The sequence below is a fragment of the Girardinichthys multiradiatus genome, chromosome 21, assembly GCF_021462225.1.
Source record: "Girardinichthys multiradiatus isolate DD_20200921_A chromosome 21, DD_fGirMul_XY1, whole genome shotgun sequence".
Taxonomy (NCBI): domain Eukaryota; kingdom Metazoa; phylum Chordata; class Actinopteri; order Cyprinodontiformes; family Goodeidae; genus Girardinichthys; species Girardinichthys multiradiatus.
This window is the reverse complement of record NC_061813.1, coordinates 624,174-647,573: the sequence shown is the minus strand read 5'-3', so window position 1 is coordinate 647,573 and position 23,400 is coordinate 624,174. Positions and strand designations below refer to the sequence as shown.

The 23,400-nt window shown below is 37.2% G+C and overlaps 2 protein-coding genes across 2 annotated transcripts in view; one reads left to right on the top strand and one right to left on the bottom strand.

The window, feature by feature from the left end:
• Nucleotides 1-5,909: 5,909 nt before the first annotated feature.
• LOC124858314 lies at nt 5,910-11,541 on the bottom strand. Its single transcript, XM_047350303.1, has 7 exons — nt 11,125-11,541; nt 9,151-9,291; nt 7,913-8,458; nt 7,676-7,831; nt 7,374-7,585; nt 6,933-7,258; nt 5,910-6,726 (listed from the first exon to the last, which is right to left on the bottom strand). Exons 2-7 carry the CDS (start codon nt 9,210-9,212, stop codon nt 6,529-6,531), a joined length of 1,500 nt encoding a protein of 499 aa, XP_047206259.1. The 5' UTR covers nt 9,213-9,291; nt 11,125-11,541; the 3' UTR covers nt 5,910-6,528.
• A 2,040-nt stretch (nt 11,542-13,581) lies between these two features.
• The window catches only part of reck (reversion-inducing-cysteine-rich protein with kazal motifs), a 166,699-nt gene continuing 156,880 nt past the window's right edge, over nt 13,582-23,400 (top strand). The window contains exon 1 of the mRNA XM_047349654.1: nt 13,582-13,775. Coding sequence (XP_047205610.1) covers nt 13,628-13,775 — 148 coding nt within the window. The 5' untranslated portion in view covers nt 13,582-13,627. The remainder of the gene's footprint in view (nt 13,776-23,400) is intronic.

Below are 23,400 nucleotides of genomic sequence, written 5' to 3'. Positions count from 1 at the left end.
AGATGCTTATGTTAGATGCTTATGTTAAGTGTTTATGTTAGATGCTTATGTTAAGTGTACATGTTAGATGCTTATGTTAGTGTTTATGTTAGATGCTTATGTTAGTGTTTATGTTAGTGTTTATGTTAAGTGTATATGTTAGGTACTTATGTTAAGTGTATATGTTAGATGCTTACGTTAGTGTTTATGTTAGATGCTTATGTTAAGTGTATATGTTAGATGCTTATGTTAGTGTTTATGTTAGATGCTTATGTTAAGTGTATATGTTAGATGCTTATGTTAGTGTTTATGTTAGATGCTTATGTTAAGTGTATATGTTAGATGCTTATGTTAAGTGTACATGTTAGATGCTTATGTTAAGTGTTTATGTTAGATGCTTATGTTAGTGTTTATGTTAGATGCTTATGTTAAGTGTATATGTTAGATGCTTATGTTAGTGTTTATGTTAGATGCTTATGTTAAGTGTATATGTTAGATGCTTATGTTAGTGTTTATGTTAGATGCTTATGTTAAGTGTTTATGTTAGATGCTTATGTTAAGTGTACATGTTAGATGCTTATGTTAGATGCTTATGTTAGTGTTTATGTTAGATGCTTATGTTAAGTGTATATGTTAGATGCTTATGTTAAGTGTATATGTTAGATGCTTATGTTAGATGCTTATGTTAAGTGTTTATGTTAGATGCTTATGTTAAGTGTATATGTTAGATGATTATGTTAAGTGTATATGTTAGATGCTTATGTTAGTGTTTATGTTAGATGCTTATGTTAAGTGTATATGTTAGATGCTTTTGTTAAGTGTATATGTTAGATGCTTATGTTAGTGTTTATGTTAGATGCTTATGTTAAGTGTACATGTTAGATGCTTATGTTAGATGCTTATGTTAGTGTTTATGTTAGATGCTTATGTTAAGTGTATATGTTAGATGCTTATGTTAGATGCTAATGTTAAGTGTTTATGTTAGATGCTTATGTTAAGTGTATATGTTAGATGCTTATGTTAAGTGTATATGTTAGATGCTTATGTTAGTGTTTATGTTAGATGCTTACGTTAAGTGTACATGTTAGATGCTTATGTTAGATGCTTATGTTAAGTGTTTATGTTAGATGCTTATGTTAAGTGTATATGTTAGATGCTTATGTCAAGTGTACATGTTAGATGCTTATGTTAGATGCTTATGTTAAGTGTTTATGTTAGATGCTTATGTTAAGTGTACATGTTAGATGCTTATGTTAGTGTTTATGTTAGATGCTTATGTTAGTGTTTATGTTAGATGCTTATGTTAAGTGTATATGTTACATGCTTATGTTAGTGTTTATGTTAAGTGTACATGTTAGATGCTTATGTTAGATGCTTATGTTAAGTGTATATGTTAGATGCTTATGTTAGTGTTTATGTTAGATGCTTATGTTAAGTGTATATGTTAGGTACTTATGTTAAGTGTATATGTTAGATGCTTATGTTAGTGTTTATGTTAGATGCTTATGTTAAGTGTATATGTTAGATGCTTATGTTAAGTGTACATGTTAGATGCTTATGTTAAGTGTATATGTTAGTGTTTATGTTAAGTGTCTATGTTAGATGCTTATGTTAGTGTTTATGTTAGTGTTTATGTTAAGTGTATATGTTAGATGCTTATGTTAAGTGTATATGTTAGATGCTTATGTTAAGTGTATATGTTAGATGCTTATGTTAGTGTTTATGTTAGATGCTTATGTTAAGTGTATATGTTAGATGCTTATGTTAGTGTTTATGTTAGATGCTTATGTTAAGTGTATATGTTAGGTACTTATGTTAAGTGTATATGTTAGATGCTTACGTTAGTGTTTATGTTAGATGCTTATGTTAAGTGTATATGTTAGATGCTTATGTTAGTGTTTATGTTAGATGCTTATGTTAAGTGTATATGTTAGATGCTTATGTTAGTGTTTATGTTAGATGCTTATGTTAAGTGTATATGTTAGGTACTTATGTTAAGTGTATATGTTAGATGCTTATGTTAGTGTTTATGTTAGATGCTTATGTTAAGTGTATATGTTAGATGCTTATGTTAGTGTTTATGTTAGATGCTTATGTTAAGTGTATATGTTAGATGCTTATGTTAGTGTTTATGTTAGATGCTTATGTTAAGTGTATATGTTAGATGCTTATGTTAAGTGTATATGTTAGATGCTTATGTTAGTGTTTATGTTAGATGCTTATGTTAAGTGTACATGTTAGATGCTTATGTTAGATGCTTATGTTAGTGTTTATGTTAGATGCTTATGTTAAGTGTATATGTTAGATGCTTATGTTAAGTGTATATGTTAGATGCTTATGTTAGATGCTTATGTTAAGTGTTTATGTTAGATGCTTATGTTAAGTGTATATGTTAGATGATTATGTTAAGTGTATATGTTAGATGCTTATGTTAGTGTTTATGTTAGATGCTTATGTTAAGTGTATATGTTAGATGCTTTTGTTAAGTGTATATGTTAGATTCTTATGTTAGTGTTTATGTTAGATGCTTATGTTAAGTGTACATGTTAGATGCTTATGTTAGATGCTTATGTTAGTGTTTATGTTAGATGCTTATGTTAAGTGTATATGTTAGATGCTTATGTTAGTGTTTATGTTAGATGCTTATGTTAAGTGTATATGTTAGATGCTTATGTTAGATGCTAATGTTAAGTGTTTATGTTAGATGCTTATGTTAAGTGTATATGTTAGATGCTTATGTTAAGTGTATATGTTAGATGCTTATGTTAGTGTTTATGTTAGATGCTTACGTTAAGTGTACATGTTAGATGCTTATGTTAGATGCTTATGTTAAGTGTTTATGTTAGATGCTTATGTTAAGTGTATATGTTAGATGCTTATGTCAAGTGTACATGTTAGATGCTTATGTTAGATGCTTATGTTAAGTGTTTATGTTAGATGCTTATGTTAAGTGTACATGTTAGATGCTTATGTTAGTGTTTATGTTAGATGCTTATGTTAGTGTTTATGTTAGATGCTTATGTTAAGTGTATATGTTAGATGCTTATGTTAGATGCTAATGTTAAGTGTTTATGTTAGATGCTTATGTTAAGTGTATATGTTAGATGCTTATGTTAAGTGTATATGTTAGATGCTTATGTTAGTGTTTATGTTAGATGCTTACGTTAAGTGTACATGTTAGATGCTTATGTTAGATGCTTATGTTAAGTGTTTATGTTAGATGCTTATGTTAAGTGTATATGTTAGATGCTTATGTCAAGTGTACATGTTAGATGCTTATGTTAGATGCTTATGTTAAGTGTTTATGTTAGATGCTTATGTTAAGTGTATATGTTAGATGCTTATGTTAAGTGTATATGTTAGATGCTTATGTTAGTGTTTATGTTAGATGCTTACGTTAAGTGTACATGTTAGATGCTTATGTTAGATGCTTATGTTAAGTGTTTATGTTAGATGCTTATGTTAAGTGTTTATGTTAGATGCTTATGTTAAGTGTATATGTTAGATGCTTATGTTAAGTGTATATGTTAGATGCTTATGTTAGTGTTTATGTTAGATGCTTACGTTAAGTGTACATGTTAGATGCTTATGTTAGATGCTTATGTTAAGTGTACATGTTAGATGCTTATGTTAGATGCTTATGTTAAGTGTTTATGTTAGATGCTTATGTCAAGTGTACATGTTAGATGCTTATGTTAGATGCTTATGTTAAGTGTTTATGTTAGATGCTTATGTTAAGTGTACATGTTAGATGCTTATGTTAGTGTTTATGTTAGATGCTTATGTTAGTGTTTATGTTAGATGCTTATGTTAGTGTATATGTTAGATGCTTATGTTAAGTGTATATGTTACATGCTTATGTTAGTGTTTATGTTAGATGCTTATGTTAAGTGTATATGTTAGGTACTTATGTTAAGTGTATATGTTAGATGCTTATGTTAGTGTTTATGTTAGATGCTTATGTTAAGTGTATATGTTAGATGCTTATGTCAAGTGTACATGTTAGATGCTTATGTTAGATGCTTATGTTAAGTGTTTATGTTAGATGCTTATGTTAAGTGTACATGTTAGATGCTTATGTTAGTGTTTATGTTAGATGCTTATGTTAGTGTTTATGTTAGATGCTTATGTTAGTGTATATGTTAGATGCTTATGTTAAGTGTATATGTTACATGCTTATGTTAGTGTTTATGTTAGATGCTTATGTTAAGTGTATATGTTAGGTACTTATGTTAAGTGTATATGTTAGATGCTTATGTTAGTGTTTATGTTAGATGCTTATGTTAAGTGTATATGTTAGATGCTTATGTTAGTGTTTATGTTAGATGCTTATGTTAAGTGTATATGTTAGGTACTTATGTTAAGTGTATATGTTAGATGCTTATGTTAGTGTTTATGTTAGATGCTTATGTTAAGTGTATATGTTAGATGCTTATGTTAAGTGTACATGTTAGATGCTTATGTTAAGTGTATATGTTAGTGTTTATGTTAAGTGTCTATGTTAGATGCTTATGTTAGTGTTTATGTTAGTGTTTATGTTAAGTGTATATGTTAGATGCTTATGTTAAGTGTATATGTTAGATGCTTATGTTAGTGTTTATGTTAGATGCTTATGTTAAGTGTATATGTTAGATGCTTATGTTAGTGTTTATGTTAGATGCTTATGTTAAGTGTATATGTTAGGTACTTATGTTAAGTGTATATGTTAGATGCTTACGTTAGTGTTTATGTTAGATGCTTATGTTAAGTGTATATGTTAGATGCTTATGTTAGTGTTTATGTTAGATGCTTATGTTAAGTGTATATGTTAGATGCTTATGTTAGTGTTTATGTTAGATGCTTATGTTAAGTGTATATGTTAGGTACTTATGTTAAGTGTATATGTTAGATGCTTATGTTAGTGTTTATGTTAGATGCTTATGTTAAGTGTATATGTTAGATGCTTATGTTAAGTGTACATGTTAGATGCTTATGTTAAGTGTATATGTTAGATGCTTATGTTAGTGTTTATGTTAGATGCTTATGTTAAGTGTATATGTTAGATGCTTATGTTAAGTGTACATGTTAGATGCTTATGTTAGATGTACATGTTAGATGCTTATGTTAGATGTACATGTTAGATGCTTATGTTAAGTGTACATGTTAGATGCTTATGTTAAGTGTATATGTTAGATGCTTATGTTAGTGTTTATGTTAGATGCTTATGTTAGATGTACATGTTAGATGCTTATGTTAAGTGTACATGTTAGATGCTTATGTTAAGTGTATATGTTAGATGCTTATGTTAGTGTTTATGTTAGATGCTTATGTTAGATGTACATGTTAGATGCTTATGTTAAGTGTATATGTTAGATGCTTATGTTAAGTGTATATGTTAGATGCTTATGTTAGTGTATATGTTAGATGCTTATGTTAGATGTACATGTTAGATGCTTATGTTAAGTGTACATGTTAGATGCTTATGTTAGATGTACATGGTAAATAGATGCCTATGTTAGCCCCCCCCCCCCCCTCCCCCCCTCCAAAAAAAAAAACTAAACAGATGGGGAGAGCTCATTGATTCAAAATGAAAAGAAACACTATTATAATTATTCATAAATACTCCATCCAATAAATAAATGTCCCCATGAAATAAAACAAAATATATAATAGAAATAATCTTTTTTTACTTTGTCAGGTATTTACTTACTTCCAGATTTATGCATTTAAGATTTTACAATTTATTTCAAGATTACTCTATTTAATAATGGTATTTTATTTTTTGATACTTTTATTTAGTAAAGCTACTGTAGGTGGGACTTTTATTTTTTAACCCCATTGTGTCTAGCAATCTTCAATGAAAATCCATGCTCTACATCAGAGATCTTCAACATGGAGGTGACACCATATCTGTACTTCGGCGACCCCACACTGGAATAAAATAAAAACAGTTGGGGAAAGTCACTATAGGCTTTATTTGCAAGAATATGTTCCTTAAAATAATGAAATAAATCCACAACCAAAACTGCTCATCTCACAAATTACAAACATTTTGCAACCATAACTGACAATCATGAAAATAACTTTTTTTCATTTTAACTGAAAATGCATTATTTTATTTTATATCGCAGACAAACTTAAACTGATGTCAATGAAACTAACCTTTGACGTCACACACTAGAACAACAACAACAAAACAAAAACATCAAGTTTGATTCTGAAGGAATCCAAACGTTGGAGCCTGTATCAGGCCAGACTCCATGTAGTGCACAAAGCTGTCATAGGTCTGGTGGATGGGGAGGCGCAGAGTGACCTCGCAGGTGTTCGCCTCTGGATACAGAAAAGGAGTTATGCTTTAAAAGACAGGATGAACTGGATTTTCAAAAGAACATGAAGACACTAGCAGTAGCAACTCAGCTGATGCCCCCTCCTTTTTCATTGGACCTATTTTAAGGACCCTGTAATCATTGTTTGAATTTTGTTATTTTGGGAAAATAAAACCCATTTTCCTTGAAAATTCTTTCTGTGTCCTCATGCTTGACCGACCCGGTCCCTCACATCATGGAATATTCATCGAGCACTTTCCAAGGCTTCCACTAGTATATCCATCCCAAAGCATGTACTAGGGCGAAGAGGATCTATTCTCTCACGGAGATGTTCAAATACTCGGTTTTGTAGAGGCATGGGATTTTCTGGAACATCAACTGCAGCTTCATGATCAACAGGTGTTGGTCCTTCCCAGTCAATGCCATAATCCTCCAGAGTTCCCTACACAAAGGGACATAGTACTTAGAGATATTCTTTCATTATACCACTTATGTCTCTTTATATTAATTTATTGAGCCTAAAAGATTGCGAGTTTGCAGGAATTACATTGTTCATTGACACAAATTTTACATAACTTGTTTGTTTTATGAAACAACCTTAATGATGCATTTCTTTATAAAGATAACACAAAAGATCTGTTTACTTACCTGTTCACAAACAGGTTCAGTGATAGGATGCGCCCCCATAATCTGTCCTTCAATCCACAACTGCTGGGGGGACTTTCCGTGCTCTGTAGAAAGGCGATGACGATCCCAAGCTTTCTTAAACAGCTGTAAATGTTCGTTAATTTTGGGAAGCATCACATAATGTAGACAAATGAGGTCTAGCTCGTCGTCTACATTTAACACACCAGAGTTGTAAAGATGTTGAAAGGCTGTATAATAGTTTACAGTCACTGAGCACCAGACATCTCTCCACAGTCGTTCGATTCTCTGATTGTGAACACTCCGTCCGGTTATGAAACTTGTTCTATCTGTAGTATAAAAACATAGATGACAATGGAAAAATATATGTTAACATGAAAAGAATGAAGTTCTTACATAAATTAAATATTTGTAATGTTCACTGTTCGTCAATGTGCTTCCTACCTGGTCCTCGCTGTGGATGTTCAAGCATGAAACGAGCGACGTCAACATTCTCCCCTCCTTTGTCACTGCGAACCTTTGTTGGAATCCCAAATTGCTGGACTGCGGCAAGAAAGGCGCTCAATACAGTGGAGGCTCTATTATTATTATTGGCACAGAGGTACATGATCTTTCTGCTGTACCCATCAATTCCTCCAGGGATCACAATTCTCCAACTGCAGGTATGAAAATAAAAACAAACTTTTTTAAATGTACCTCACTATAGAACGTTTTCTTGCTACAGAGCTCACCAGATAAGGACTCACCGAATCAACTTGTGATTTCCATCAATGTGCCATAAAGAATTTGGTGCTGGTACAGAGTACACTCTTTCTGGAATAACGTTTATTCCAAGCCCTCGACACAGCATGCCAGCAGGATCCAATACTCTCAGGGTTTCAATAACACGAGACCTTTGAACCCTTAATAATCCAACACAAAATAATAAGGAAAACTGGGTGGTTTCCATGCCATCATTGTTTTGACATTGGACAAATGCTCACCTTAGTCCAACACTGTTGAGATATCCACTGACCGTTTTGATTCCTGAATCAGGGAACTGCTGAATGAAACTAGACACTACGTCTCTAAGATCCTCAGTGGAAATGTTGCTGTAGTACATTCTCACTGACAGACCATTTTCTGTCATTCTCCTTCTTATAGTTCTGAAACTGACTCCAAACAAATGTGCAATTTCCCTAACAGTAAAGTCAAATTCAAGAAGAAACTGAAGTTGCTCAGCAGAAATGTCCCGGGAAGGGCGTCCCCTCCCTCCAGTTCTGAGCACAGCTAGCTTAAATCCATGTAGCGGCTGATGCTTTCCCTCTAGTAAAACCAACACTGATTGCATGCTCTGCAGTACATCTTCCAGGTCTGAAAATATTTGATGGTGGACACATCTCAGAAGAAGTCTGTACAGTTCCTCATAACGAAAATGAAAGAACTCCAGATCCATTTGCAGAGGCTGGGCTTCAAATTGGTCACACAGTCGCCTGCATTGATTGTAAACAAACATCAACAGCTCTCTGGTACGTGGGTCTTCCTGTGGGCTAAGCACATAAAAAAATAGGAAAGAATCAATTGCATTCAAAATTGTTCTGTCTTTCGGCAAGGGGGATTAAATGTTTTTTAAGTATTTTCAATAACCAGGGTATGACTGAGAATAAGGAATATGAAACAAAGCTTACAAAGATTACTCATGTTCCAAAGACCTACATCTCTACTGCTGTAAAAAGATCTTTATCTGTTTTACTGTATTTGGCATTTCTTCTGTGAGAATGCAGCTACCATTTGTTTTAGTTTGTTATTGATTTTCAGTAAAAAAATTCTGTAAAAATCTCTCCCCGCCGCAGAAAGAATACGCTTATGAAAAGTCGCTTTGATTGATTGAGTTTTAACACACTGTGTTAAATTACAAGTAACCAAACGGCATTTCCAATATGGAAAGTAATTATTTAGATTACTTTTTGAAGGAAAAACTAACGCAGTTACTAACGCAGTTATTATGTAATACAGTAACTCCCAACATTGATGACCATTAATAATTTGTAGTTTTGAAGTGACAATTAGAAAGCTCAAGAACGTTTTCTTTCTTCGTTCTAAATGCAGGTTTTTGTGGCCTGCTCTCACTAAATTACAGCAGTCAATCTTGTTTATCTGGACCCACTGGCCCACTAAGAACAGCACAGGATTGTTAGCCAGCAGCAATAAAAGCCAAATAACGAAACAAAGACTGGATTACCTCACAGAAGAAATGGAAGGCAAAAATCCTTCGCTGGAACCAGCTTCATGATGGATGGACATCTTACTCAATCTGTTCTGGGTAGCAGGACAGAAAAAAGCGAAATGCAGACTTCAGAGTCCAGGAACAGAATCTGAGGGACTAGGAAAGACATGAAGCTGATGACAATAATGGTTTTTACACAAATGGAGAACAAAGAACACAGGGTGAAGAAAAAAGGGGCCAGCAGTCTCTTAAGCCTCCAACAGTTTCCATCCATAACAGCAGTCCTAAAAGGACATATTACCTGAGTCAGCCCTAACTATAACCTTAATCAAAGATCAAGGTTTTCTGTCTGACGTTAAATCTATGGAGGGTGTCCATGTCCTGAACACTAGCTGGCTCAGGGAACTTGAGAGATTACAGACGCTAAAGACCAAACACATTTAACTCCACTTATGCCTTCAGCATAAAACTATTACAAAACACACACACAAATAATTTACCCTCTGGCATTACTTCTATAATGTTTTAATAAACTGCTCTGGTTTCTGGAAATGTGAGTTACCATGTTGTGGGAATTTTTCTGTCTGGACAAAGTGTGTTGTAATTGTTACATATTAATTTTTGCATTTCCATTGATGTAACTTGATGGACATTAAAAAAAGAGACCCCAGAGTTTTCTAGTCTTTGCTTTCCTCTCTGTTGTAACTTAAAACTGTGAATTACATTACAAAGGAACATTACAAAAAAAGTGCAAGGTACATGTACACCAACTGCTTATTAATGGCTGTCTATGTAAATAGACAGCCATTAATAAGCAAATTATTCAACAAATTGAACCAACAAATTAAATTCATTGTTTGGTAGTATAAAAAAGGTATCAAAAACCTATTTATAATAAATTATTCTGCAGAATGGCATATCTACATATCTATTCAGCTGCTTATCCATCTATTTAACTTCTATCCATCCATCTATCGGCCCAGACACTGTCATGTGACTAGTGACGTATGTGAAAGTGGGAGGAGCATTCTGAATACTGGTCGTTCTACGCGGGCTTCTCTGTTTTAGGCGTTCTTTCCAAGCACTAAGAATTGACAGTCAGTGCAATCCATCTGCTTTGCACTAAGTGTTCATCCAACCAATGCGGCACTCCTCCTTAAGAAGGTAACTGTATGATTTTCCGAAATAGTAAGGATTACATTAATTGTATTCAAACTAATGTTGTTAACCCGTATTTTATGTAAAGTTGGGACTTTTTTTCATGGGCTAAATATGAACATCACCAACTTGCAGAAGTGGGAAGTCATAAAGTGCTATTACTGCACCCTCAGTGACATTTTAAGTTATCTGTGCTTGAGGCAATTATTTTTCGCACGACCGTTTACTTTTGTTCCCTGAATTTTAACAAAAAAGATCCGTTCTTTCTACTCCTTATACAATCAAAGTGGCTCCTTACTACTATATGCAAAATGAAATATACCACAGAAAGTATCTTTATTTTTGGAGGGAACACGACAGAAGTCAACTGCGAGTTCTGAGGGAGTCTAGAGATGAAGACGTTAAACTGGGAAACGTTGCGGGTTTTGAGCAACAGAGTAAAAACGTAATACCTAAGTTGTGTGCCTAGAACTCCTTTAATTTGGTACAGTTAACAAACTAGTTATTTCGGCTCACTGCAAATGATCTTTTTATTTTTTTTACTTTTAAATCAATTTTAGAATCTTTACTTATTATTATTTTTACTTTGCGCATCTGGTAAAAGTAGACTGCAACACTTCCGCTAGCACAATTGTTGCAAACATTTTCTGAAAAAAAGACACAATTCCATGAATAAGCAACTAGATTATATGGAGAAATGAAAGCCCAAACTCCACTCTCTCCAAGTGTGTGAATATCATTTCTCTACCTGCAAAACCTCTGGAATTAGCAGCCGAAATTAGCCGCCATACATATCTTTCACAAAGCCTACGATATCAATAACTTATTTACCTTTACTGTTGTTTTTTAATTCGAGATGGAGTCTACAGTATCGATACTGTGTTTTAAATAGTCTTCAGCTCGTTATTTAGTTTTTGCAGATTAGCCTGCCGCTGTCCGCGCTGTGCTACTAGTCACTTCAATGTCATGGCGGCGAAAACGTAAGAGGAAGATTTGCGCCCCATAGCTGTAGGACTGGGATCTTTTTCTAAATGGCATTCTGGGCCAACCCTCTGATGGTTCTCGAAAGATTGATTGGGGAATATCACGCGATATTGAACGGAGATAACTTAATTGGGTTACAGTACATGTTAATGTTAAAGGAAACTAAATAATTTTTTTCCTGAATATAAAAATGATGAACCTCAATTTGCTGCTGCTTGTTTTTTATTGTTCACACACAATTGCTAAAATATCAGAATCAGAAAAGCTTTATTGCCAAGTACGTTTTTGGACATACAAGGAATTTGTTTTGGCGTAGTCGGTGCAATACAATACAAATTAAACAGTATAAACATATCTACGATATAATATAAATATATGTGCACAGTTTTAAGTGAGTGAGAGTAAATATAGAGCAGTATTGGGTGCGAGAGCAATACAACAGTGCAGGTGATCCTTGTGCAAGTAAAGCAGGAATCCAAGCTGAGCGTTAATGTAACTCATAGAGTTACAGGTTACAGGTGTCCTGTCAGCAAAAAAGGGGGCATGGGGGAAAGGGAGAGTGTCAGGGTGGTTTCTGTCCCTTTCTCTTTCAAAGCGGCAGTAGAACTTGTTCAGGTCGTTGGCGAGGCGTCGGTCGTTGATGGAGTGGGGGGCTTTCGGCTTGTCGTTGGTGATTTGCCTGAGCCCTTTCCACACAGATGCAGAGTCGTTGGCTGAGAACTGGTTTTGGAGCTTCTCAGAGTACAGTCGTTTGGCCTCTTTCACTGCCTTGCCAAACTTGTACTTCACCTTTCTGTATATGTCTTTGTCCCCACTCCTGAAGGCCTTTTCCTTGTCCAGTCTTAACCTTCTGAGTTTAGCTGTGAACCAGGGTTTGTCATTGTTGTAACTCACCCTGGTGCATGATGGTACACAGCTGTCCTCACAGAAGCTGATGTAGGAAGTCACAGCCTCTGTGTACTCGTCCAGACTGTTGGTAGTAGTCCTGAACACATCCCAGTCTGTACAGCCTAAACACGCCTGGAGATTCTCCACAGCCTCACTGCTCCACTTCCTTGTCGTCCTCACAACAGGTTTGCAGAGCTTTAGTTTCTGCCTGTATGCAGGAATCAGGTGGACCATGATGTGGTCGGATTGGCCCAGTGCAGCACGTGGGACGGCGTGATAAGCGTCTCTGATGGTGGTGTAACAGTGATCCAGAATGTTGTCCTCTCTGGTCGGACATTTAATAAACTGTCTATATTTGGGAAGTTCGTGGGTCAGATTACCTTTGTTAAAGTCGCCAACGACGATAACTAAGGAGTCCGGGTTGGTCCGCTCCACACTCAGTATCTGGTCGGCGAGCATGCGCTGTGCGACCTGCACGTTAGCTTGTGGCGGGATGTAAACACCGACCAGGATGAACGAAGCGAACTCACGGGGGGAATAGAAAGGCTTACAGTTTATGATGAAGGCTTCCAGGTCTGGAGAACAGTGCTGCTGAATCACTGTTATTATAACCATATTCTCTGCTGTTGGTTTCATTATGACTATAAAGATTCTAAAACTTTTTTTCTGGGTATAGGTGATTTAGACTAGAATAATCACTGGTTACTCAGATTTCTGGTAACTAATTTAGTGTGGCCTACTGGTACATTTGGCAGGGGAAGCTGCTTTGACACTATCTAAGAATATATTGTGCGGAAGATATTTTGTGATAAAAGTACAGAATGATATAGTCAAGAAAAACACGTTGTGCTCAGTGTGTAAAAAGAATTAAGGGTATTAATGTAAGTTTCAAATTTTACTCGGAAAGTTCAGGTTAAAGCCTGGTTGTGAGTCACAAATCTAACTTTTAATCATTCTGTGAAACATTTGTTGCTTCAATTATCTTGAGAACTTTGTCAAATGCACTTAAAATGCCTCCTTGTTTGGGTTAACTTTTTTTTCCAGAGTGGTCAATATGTGGACAAAACTTCACCAGCCGCCACTGATCAGTGCATCATGACTCTCAGGAGTGTAGCATCTTACGTTTCTGTTTCATTCAATTCAATTCAATTCAATTCAATTCAATTCAAAGATACTTTATTGATCCCTGAGGGGAAATTAGAAGGAGCAACTGATGCCATATGGAAGGAGCAGAGAGCATGAGAGAACCTAGTTCATAAATAAGCAGAACTACAACTCATTGTATTTCATGTTGAAAAGATCACACTAAAACTCTGTTTTTTTCTTGTCAGTATTTGATCTAGTTTTTCCAATCTTAATCTGCTTCTGAGCCAGGCCGCTGCTTCGTGTTGCGCATGCTCTGTTCGCTCCCTCCTCGCACAGGGGCAGTGGAAATAAAGAGAGAGCGAGTTAACGGGAATCTATGAAGTGGCATGTCACAACACCGCACTTTTTCCTGCCTCTTTTTCTTCACGATGCACTTTGGGATTTCAATAAGATGCGTGTGTGTTTCCCGATAAGCAGCTTTCTCCTCGCCGTCAACGTTTACTGCCAGCTGCTGCGAGCTCAGGGTGAGTCTGTTCTTGACTTCTATCTGAAACTTCCTAAACTCCATCCAATGGATCCACTTACACTTTTCTGAGGCTGCAGTGCAGCGGTTCGGGGTGTTTTATTGGTTCAGTGATGGCCATGGGATGTTTCTCTGTTAGTTCCCAGCTCAGCAAGACAAAATGAATTGTGTGATCTTCCAGATGCATGTCGCTGTGGGCCTTCGTGAGGTGGAACAACTTACACACTGTGCAGTTAGTTGGATCCTAACTCTGTCTGATTTATAAAGACGCTGAAGTTGGCGTCGGACTCACAGCTTCTCATTATTACGCCGCTGATATTTTGACCATATTGATAGAACTAATATATATATATATATATATATAGCATTCTGAACAACCTCTCTAAAACATATCGTGGTCTGGGAATTCAATAAGATGCCTGTTTTTAGTAGCTCACTGTAAATGGAAAACTATATTATCCTTCTGCTCAGATCATTTTTGAATTGTTGAGCTTTATTCAGTTTTATAAAACCTTTATTTTAACATTATCATTGGCATTTAGAATACATTTGAATTGTTTGTCCTCAACTAAATACACATTTGAACCTTTTGTGATGTTTGAAAGAACAGCTTTCTAAAACTCTAAAAAACACAAAACCTTTATTCTAATTATGAAAGTTTGATCTATAATTTAACTATTGCAATTATGCTTGACCGATACATGCCGAAAAGCATTAATGCTGTTTTCACTGATAGAATGAGGGTTGGACGAATCACACATTTAGTCTTAAAGAACTTGTAATCAATGAATATTATTTAACTCCAGGTTTAGCTGCTCTTGATGTCAAAGATTTCCCCCCAGAGTTGATTCAATTATTAAAAAGATTTCTGGAAAACAGTGAAATGTCCCTTTAAGTGACGTCAGGATACGTTCCACTGCTCAGGTTCCGCCCACCTCATTGTCCAGCATTTAGACTGAATAATCGACAAAACAACTTTTGGGAAAAGGATTGTTGCTGTGTTTAAGAGTGAAACTGTTTCCTCTTTCATCACATCTCTGCTGACCGTTATTAGGTTTGCCTCCAGTTCAGACCAGCAACTCTATGAAGCTTGGAGAAAAATAACTTCCGTTAGAAGTCTGTGCTGGAAGGTTGGTTTAGATCCTGGGTCTCAGTCAAAGGAAGGAAATTCACATTTCAACTGAAAACGGACATGAAGTAACCATCCGACCTGCAGCATGAGTAAAGGGCCATTCTGGCGTTTTTAAAGAGCCGCAACTACATTTGATCAGCTCTGAATCAAACTGCATTTCTCAGACTAGGTATATTAGCAACATTCTTCATGCATTGGGGGTAAAAAAAAAACAAAAATAATTTCGTCTGAAAAAAATCATAAAAACATCTGATTGCAAAGATCAGTTGTGTGGGTTACAAATTAGGACAACAACCACATTACAAATGCAAAACTTCTGGGTTCATATGCTTTCCCTGAATGATATTTAACACATTTATTTTTAGATGTTGCTGTGGGATGTTCAACACATGATCTTTAATAAGTGTTCTACTTTTTAGTGATTATAATGAATGTCGGCTGATTGACTTGTAACAGTCCTTCATCCTGCCAAATGGTCATGTTCATTGTAACTGTCGGATTATTTTCATCAGTAAAAACACTGACAGAGAATATTTTGCCTTGAAATAAAACGACAATTAAATTGCATTCTTTTGCAAATAAAACACTAAATGTAGATCCTGAAATCCAAAAGTTTGGACACACCTTCTCATTCAGAGTTGTCTTTATATTCATAACTATGAATATTGTAGCTTCACACTGAAGGCATCAAAACTATGAATTAACACATGTGGAATTACAGGTCCTTCTCAAAATATTAGCATATTGTGATAAAGTTCATTATTTTCCATAATGTCATGATGAAAATTTAACATTCATATATTTTAGATTCATTGCACACTAACTGAAATATTTCAGGTCTTTTATTGTCTTAATACGGATGATTTTGGCATACAGCTCATGAAAACCCAAAATTCCTATCTCACAAAATTAGCATATTTCATCCGACCAATAAAAGAAAAGTGTTTTTAATACAAAAAACTTCAACCTTCAGATAATCATGTACAGTTATGCACTCAATACTTGGTCGGGAATCCTTTTGCAGAAATGACGGCTTCAATGCGGCGTGGCATGGAGGCAATCAGCCTGTGGCACTGCTGAGATCTTATGGAGGCCCAGGATGCTTCGATAGCGGCCTTTAGCTCATCCAGAGTGTTGGGTCTTGAGTCTCTCAACGTTCTCTTCACAATATCCCACAGATTCTCTATGGGGTTCAGGTCAGGAGAGTTGGCAGGCCAATTGAGCACAGTGATACCATGGTCAGTAAACCATTTACCAGTGGTTTTGGCACTGTGAGCAGGTGCCAGGTCGTGCTGAAAAATGAAATCTTCATCTCCATAAAGCTTTTCAGCAGATGGAAGCATGAAGTGCTCCAAAATCTCCTGATAGCTAGCTGCATTGACCCTGCCCTTGATAAAACACAGTGGACCAACACCAGCAGCTGACACGGCACCCCGGACCATCACTGACTGTGGGTACTTGACACTGGACTTCTGGCATTTTGGCATTTCCTTCTCCCCAGTCTTCCTCCAGACTCTGGCACCTTGATTTCCGAATGACATGCAGAATTTGCTTTCATCCGAAAAAGTACTTTGGACCACTGAGCAACAGTCCAGTGCTGCTTCTCTGTAGCCCAGGTCAGGCGCTTCTGCCGCTGTTTCTGGTTCAAAAGTGGCTTGACCTGGGGAATGCGGCACCTGTAGCCCATTTCCTGCACACGCCTGTGCACGGTGGCTCTGGATGTTTCTACTCCAGACTCAGTCCACTGCTTCTGCAGGTCCCCCAAGGTCTGGAATCGGCCCTTCTCCACAATCTTCCTCAGGGTCCGGTCACCTCTTCTCATTGTGCAGCGTTTTCTGCCACACTTTTTCCTTCCCACAGACTTCCCACTGAGGTGCCTTGATACAGCACTCTGGGAACAGCCTATTCGTTCAGAAATGTCTTTCTGTGTCTTACCCTCTTGCTTGAGGGTGTCAATAGTGGCCTTCTGGACAGCAGTCAGGTCGGCAGTCTTACCCATGATTGGGATTTTGAGTGATGAACCAGGCTGGGAGTTTTAAAGGCCTCAGGAATCTTTTGCAGGTGTTTGGAGTTAACTCGTTGATTCAGATGATTAGGTTCATAGCTCGTTTAGAGACCCTTTTAATGATATGCTAATTTTGTGAGATAGGAATTTAGGGTTTTCATGAGCTGTTTGCCAAAATCATCCGTATTAAGACAATAAAAGACCTGAAATATTTCAGTTAGTGTGCAATGAATCTAAAATATATGAATGTTAAATTTTCATCATGACATTATGGAAAATAATGAACTTTATCACAATATGCTAATATTTTGAGAAGGACCTGTATATACTGAACAAAAAAGTGTGAAACAACTGAAAATATGTCTTATATTCTAGGTTCTTCAAAGTAGCCACCTTTTGCTTTGATTAATGCTCCACACACTCTTGGTATTCTGTTGATGAGCTTCAAGAGGTAGTCACCTGAAATGGTTTTCCAACAGTCTTGAAGGAGTTCCCAGAGATGCTTAGCACTTGTTGGACCTTTTGTCTTCACGCTGCGGCCAGCTCACCCCAAACCATCTCGATTGGGTTCAGGTCCGGTGACTGTGGAGGCCAGGTCATCTGGCGCAGCACCCCATCACTCTCCTTCTTGGTCAAATAGTCCTTACACAGGCTGGAGGTGTGTTTGGGGTCATTGTCCTGTTGAAAAATAAATGATGGTCCAACTAAACGCAAACCAGATGGAATAGCATGCTGCTGCAAGATGCTGTGGTAGCCATGCTGGTTCAGTATGCCTTCAATTTTGAATAAATCCCCAACAGTGTCATCAGCAAAGCACCCCCACACCATCACACCTCCTCCTCCATGCTTCACGGTGAGAACCAGGCATGTAGAGTCCATCCGTTCACCTCTTCTGCGCCGCACAAAGACACGGTGGTCAGAACCAAAGATCTCAAACTCATCAGACCAAAGCACAGATTTCCACTGGTCTAATGTCCATTCCTTGTGTTCTTTAGCCCAAACAAATCTCTTCTGCTTGTTCCCTGTCCTCAGCAGTGGTTTCCTAGCAGCTATTTTACCATGAAGGCCTGATTCACACAGTCTCCTCTTAACAGTTGTTCTAGAGATGTGTCTGCTGCTAGAACTCTGTGTGGCATTGACCTGTTCTCTAATCTGAGCTGCTGTTAACCTGCGATTTCTGAGGCTGGTGACTCAGATGAACTTATCGTCCGCAGCAGAGGTGACTCTTGGTCTTCCTTTCCTGGGGCGGTCCTCATGTGAGCCAGTTTCTTTGTAGTGCTTGATGGCTTTGCGACTGCACTTGGGGACACTTTCAAAGTTTTCCCAATTGTTCGGACTGACTGACCTTCATTTCTTAAAGTAATGATAGCCACTAGTTTTTCTTTATATAATACAAATTCTAACAGTCTATTCAGTAGGACTATCAGCTGTGTACTGTATCCACCTCCTGCACAACACAACTGATGGTCCCAAACCCATTTATAAGGCTTGAAATCCCACTTATTAAACCTGACAGGGCACACCTGTGAAGTGAAAACCATTTCAGGTGACTACCTCTTGAAGCTCATCAACAGAATGCCAAGAGTGTGTGGAGCAGTAATCAAAGTAAAAGGTGGCTACTTTGAAGAACCTAGAATATAAGACATATTTTCAGTTGTTTCATGCTTTTTTGTTCAGTATATAATTCCACATATGTATAATGTATAATTTGTTTATTGCTGTTTCGATTTTGATATAGCCAACTTAAAAGTATGGAAAAAACAGCTTAATTTAATAGTAGTATTCAAGGACATATTAAACAGAATATTATAACCTTGGTTGTGCTGCTGTTTTATCAAGAAACACAAGTAGAAGAAGGTAATATCTGCCAGGTAATTTGTCAGACTATCTGCAAAGGTAGTGTTGTGACTATGAGTCTGAATATATTATTTAATATTAATACTTTAATATTTATCAAATAACCCTTAACAGACCGAAATATTAACCTGTGAATACCAGCCCAGTAAGGCGATGGTATTAGGACAAAATAGAAAGGTGTGAGACGAGCTCTGACATTATTGAACAGCATAAACTCTGCACATATATGGAATGAATTCACACAATTTCTTAAAATACAAGAATTTATTAACAAAAATAAGTCAACTCAAAGTCAAACATATTTCAATCAACAAACTCTTTACTATGCTAAAACAATCAAACTAACTACCAAGCAGAATTAAAGAATAATGAAGACTAATGGGTTATGTACAATATAAACAAGTTGATTAAAGATGATTGAAATTATGACCAAAAGAGTGATGCAACATTACCATGCAATGTTTATGTTTGAGAACCAAGGATTATCTTGAAGAATCTGGAAGTGACGGGAAGTTAGTCTTGGAACTAACTTAGAAAATAATCAGCAAACGTTTAGACAACCATTCACAATGCAAGATCAGATAAAATATTATTTTAATAAAATAATATTTTAAAGAATGATCCGCTGAATGAAACCAACCTTCTGGATGACCATTTCTCAACAGTGTCTCATTAGCTGCCTTTATATATTAAAATAATCAGTCAGTCAGTCATCCATTTTCTACCGCTTATTCCATAGTGGGTCGCAGGGGGAGCTGGTGCCTATCTCCAGCAGTCTATGGGCGAGAGGCAGGGTACACCCTGGACAGATCGCCAGTCCATCACAGGGCAACACACAACCATGCACACACTCATTCATACACCTAAGGTCAATTTTAGAGTGACCAATTAACCTAACAGGCATGTCTTTGGACTGTGGGAGGAAGCCGGAGTACCTGGTGAGAACCCACGCATGCACGGGGAGAACATGCAAACTCCATGCAGAAAGACCCCAGGCCGGGAATTGAACCCAGGACCTTCTTGCTGCAAGGCAAAAGTGCTACCAACTGCACCACAGTACACCGTATTAAAATAATATTTAAAGAAATATTATTAAGGAAATGGTAAAATATTTAAGGAAATATTTTGGAAAAGAGCCAAATCTTTCTGGAGAAATGGGGCTTAATGTATAATACTTAGTTATAAAATGTAGTAAATTAATGTTAGGGAAATATTATTTACTGGATTGAAAAATAACAACCTTTCTGGGTAAATATTACTTGGCAGCAAGCACGTGTTCTTAGCTGTTAGCAGTGAAAGCCTACAAAGAAGCTGATAGCTTAGCACCAGAATCAAACACACACCTTTAAAATACCAGGGTTAATAAAAAGGGTTAAAATGCATAAGCGCGGACAACGCGTTATGATCAACCTTCTGTTTAAAATCACCCTTTAAATAAAGTTTGTCTTAACTTTAAAAACACACAAACACAGAACACAAAGCTGAGCATGTGTGCTGCAGATAGTCCAAGATAGCTGAGTTCAACACAAACAAAACCAAACTCCATAAAATAAAAAACGTTTAGATTATTTCATTCTAAATACTTCTGTCTCTCTGCCCAAACGTAACCATGCTGAGTAGAAGTGTCCGGACGACGAAGTTTGAAGAAACATCCACTTTGAACGAAGGTTAGTTTCAGCTAACCTCCGGAGCTGTTGGGGGACGGGGTCGGCTCGGTCTGTCGCCGGCCAACTGCACGTTACCACGGTGATGCGTTCCGTTGTCCTTCCTTGGGAAACTGCTTCACTCGGCAACGTGCTGGGAAATCTCTGTAGACCTTATTCAAGCCACGCTTGTACCTTCATTATTACCCCCTTTCAGGAATGAGTATACTGGATACACAGACAGTAATTCATCCGTACTTAACTTTGTGCATATGATTGGTGATCGTATGAAACTCTTGGATCCAGTTGAAGAGTTACAGTGCCTTACAAAAGTACTTGGCCCCCTTAAACTGGTCAACCTCTTGCCCCATTTCAGGCTTCAAACATAAAGATATAAAATTCAAATTTTTTGTGAAGAATCAACAACAAGTGGGACACAATCGTGAAGTGGAATGAAATTTATTGGATGTGTCAATCTTGTTTAACAAATAAAAAACTGAAATGTGGGGCGTGCAATATTATTCTGCCCCCTTACTTTCAGTGCAGCAAACTGACTCCAGATGTTCAGTGAGGATCTCTGAAGGATCCAATGTTGTCCCAAATGACTGATGATGATAAATAGAATCCACCTGTGTGTAATCAAGTCTTCATATAAATGCACCTGCTCTGTGATAGTCTCAGGGTTCTGTTCAAAGCGCAGAGAGCATCATGAAGACCAAGGAACACACCAGCCAGGTCCGAGATACTGTTGTGGAGAAGTTTAAAGCCGGATTTGGATACAAAAAGATTTCCCAAGCTTTAAACATCCCAAGGAGCACTGTGCAAGCAATAATATTGAAATGGAAGGAGTATCAGACCACTGCAAATCTACCAAGACCCGGCCGTCCCTCTAAACTTTCATCTCGAACAAGGAGAAGACTGATCAGAGATGCAGCCAAGAGGTCCATGATCACTCTGGATGAACTGCAGAGATCTACAGCTGAGGTGGGAGAGTCTGTCCATAGGACAACAATCAGTCGTACACTGCACAAATCTGGCCTTTACGGAAGAGTGGCAAGAAGAAAGCCACTTCTCAAAGATATCCATAAAAGTTTCATTTAAAGTTTGCCACAAGCCACCTGGGAGACACCAAACATGTGGAAGAAGGTGCTCTGGTCAGATGAAACCAAAATCAAACTGTTTGGCCACAATGCAAAATGATGTGTTTGGCGTCAAACATGGTGGTGGCAGCATCATGGTTTGGGCCGGATTTTCATCAGCAGGGACAGGGAAGATGGTCAAAATTGATGGGAAGATGGATGGGGCCAAATACAGGACCATTCTGGAAGAAAACCTGTTGGAGTCTGCAAGAGACCTGAGACTGGGACGGAGATTTATCTTCCAACAAGACAATGATCCAAAACATAAAGCCAAATCTACAATAGAATGGTTCACAAATAAACGTATTCAGGTGTTGGAATGGCCTAGTCAAAGTCCAGACTTGAATCCAATCGAGAATCTGTGGAAAGAGTTGAAGACTGCAGTTCACAAATGCTCTCCATCCAACCTCACTGAGCTCCAGCTGTTTTGCAAGGAAGAATAGGCAAGAATTTAATTCTCTCGATGTGCAAAACTGATAGAGACAAACCCCAAGAGACTTGCAGCTGTAATTGGAGGAAAGGGTGCTGCTACAAAGTATTAATGCAAGGGGGCTGAATAATATTGCACGCCCCACTTTTCAGTTTTTTATTTGTTAAAAAAGTTTGACACATCCAATAAATTTCATTTCACTTCACGATTGTGTCCCACTTGTTGTTGATTCTTCACAAAAAATTAGAATTTTATATCTTTATGTTTGAAGCCTGAAATGTGGCAAGAGGTTGACCAGTTCATGGGGGCCGAGTACTTTCGTAAGGCACTGTATGTCTGTTAGCCAGCAAAGTGACATTAGCGCGCTGTCTCTCCTGTCCCGATCATCACCGGCGTGGAAGAGATCGGTTCCTTGGGAAGGTGGGGGTTTTATACGGCCAGTGGCATCATGGGAAGTCTGCTGTTACCCCCCCTTGGCTGCGCTGGAAGTAGGTTAAATGCAATTTATTTTGAAAGTTCCAGAAAAGTCTGTACCGCATCTTTCATGTTGTATCCATGGCTGTGGTCCCAACAGTAGCCTGATATGCAGTTTGCCAGCCATATAAGGGTGATAAGTGGTGCTTCTTTAGTTTGAAAACAGTGACCGCTTGTGTTTTTATTCTAAATGTTTCCAAGCAGCTGAATTTGTCTGCTTTGTAAGTTAGGGAAAAGGATAGCAGCCTTCTTCAGCCAGCTGACTACCAATGCCCATCAACAGGTTCAGGAGGTAGCAGCAGTGCTCTACTCTATGCTCCATACAGCCAATTAAAGCTCTGGTCATTCCAGCAGCTTTTCTAGCTGCTTATTAACAACACTTTACACCATAGGAGCAGTATGATTAAAAATGTTGACATATTTAGCTCGAACCTTCTAAAGTTTCAATATAACCTGGTTCTAGTAAATGGCTCATTCTTAGTAATCAAGTTGTTTTATATTTTGGTACTTGAAACAAACTGTCACTATTTGGTTGATTTTAAATAATTTCCCCTTAACGTCACGTAAATGAAACTGTTTTAGTGAACCAAACTTTAAGCAATAAACCCCAGGTGTGTTCTGGGTAAGTCTAGGAACTTCAGCATATTATGGCAAATGGAAACCTATTTGTGGTAATATATTCATTAGGACCTGTTAATTCAGTTAACTAAACAGATGTTCCTGCCATCAGTACAGTAGAAAATCAGGTGTTGATTTGACTTTCACTTGTTAACAGGCAGAGTCAGCATGGAGCTGCTTTGTTGTGCTCTATTGTTGCATTTCTGAACCATTGCTGTTTGTCCTTGTGTCTCTATAGACCCTCAGCTGTTGCCACAGCTTCATATGCTTGGGCTGCAGTGTTGGACAGCCTCTCTCACCTCTCTGTGTTATATTTAAAGGGGCTGTA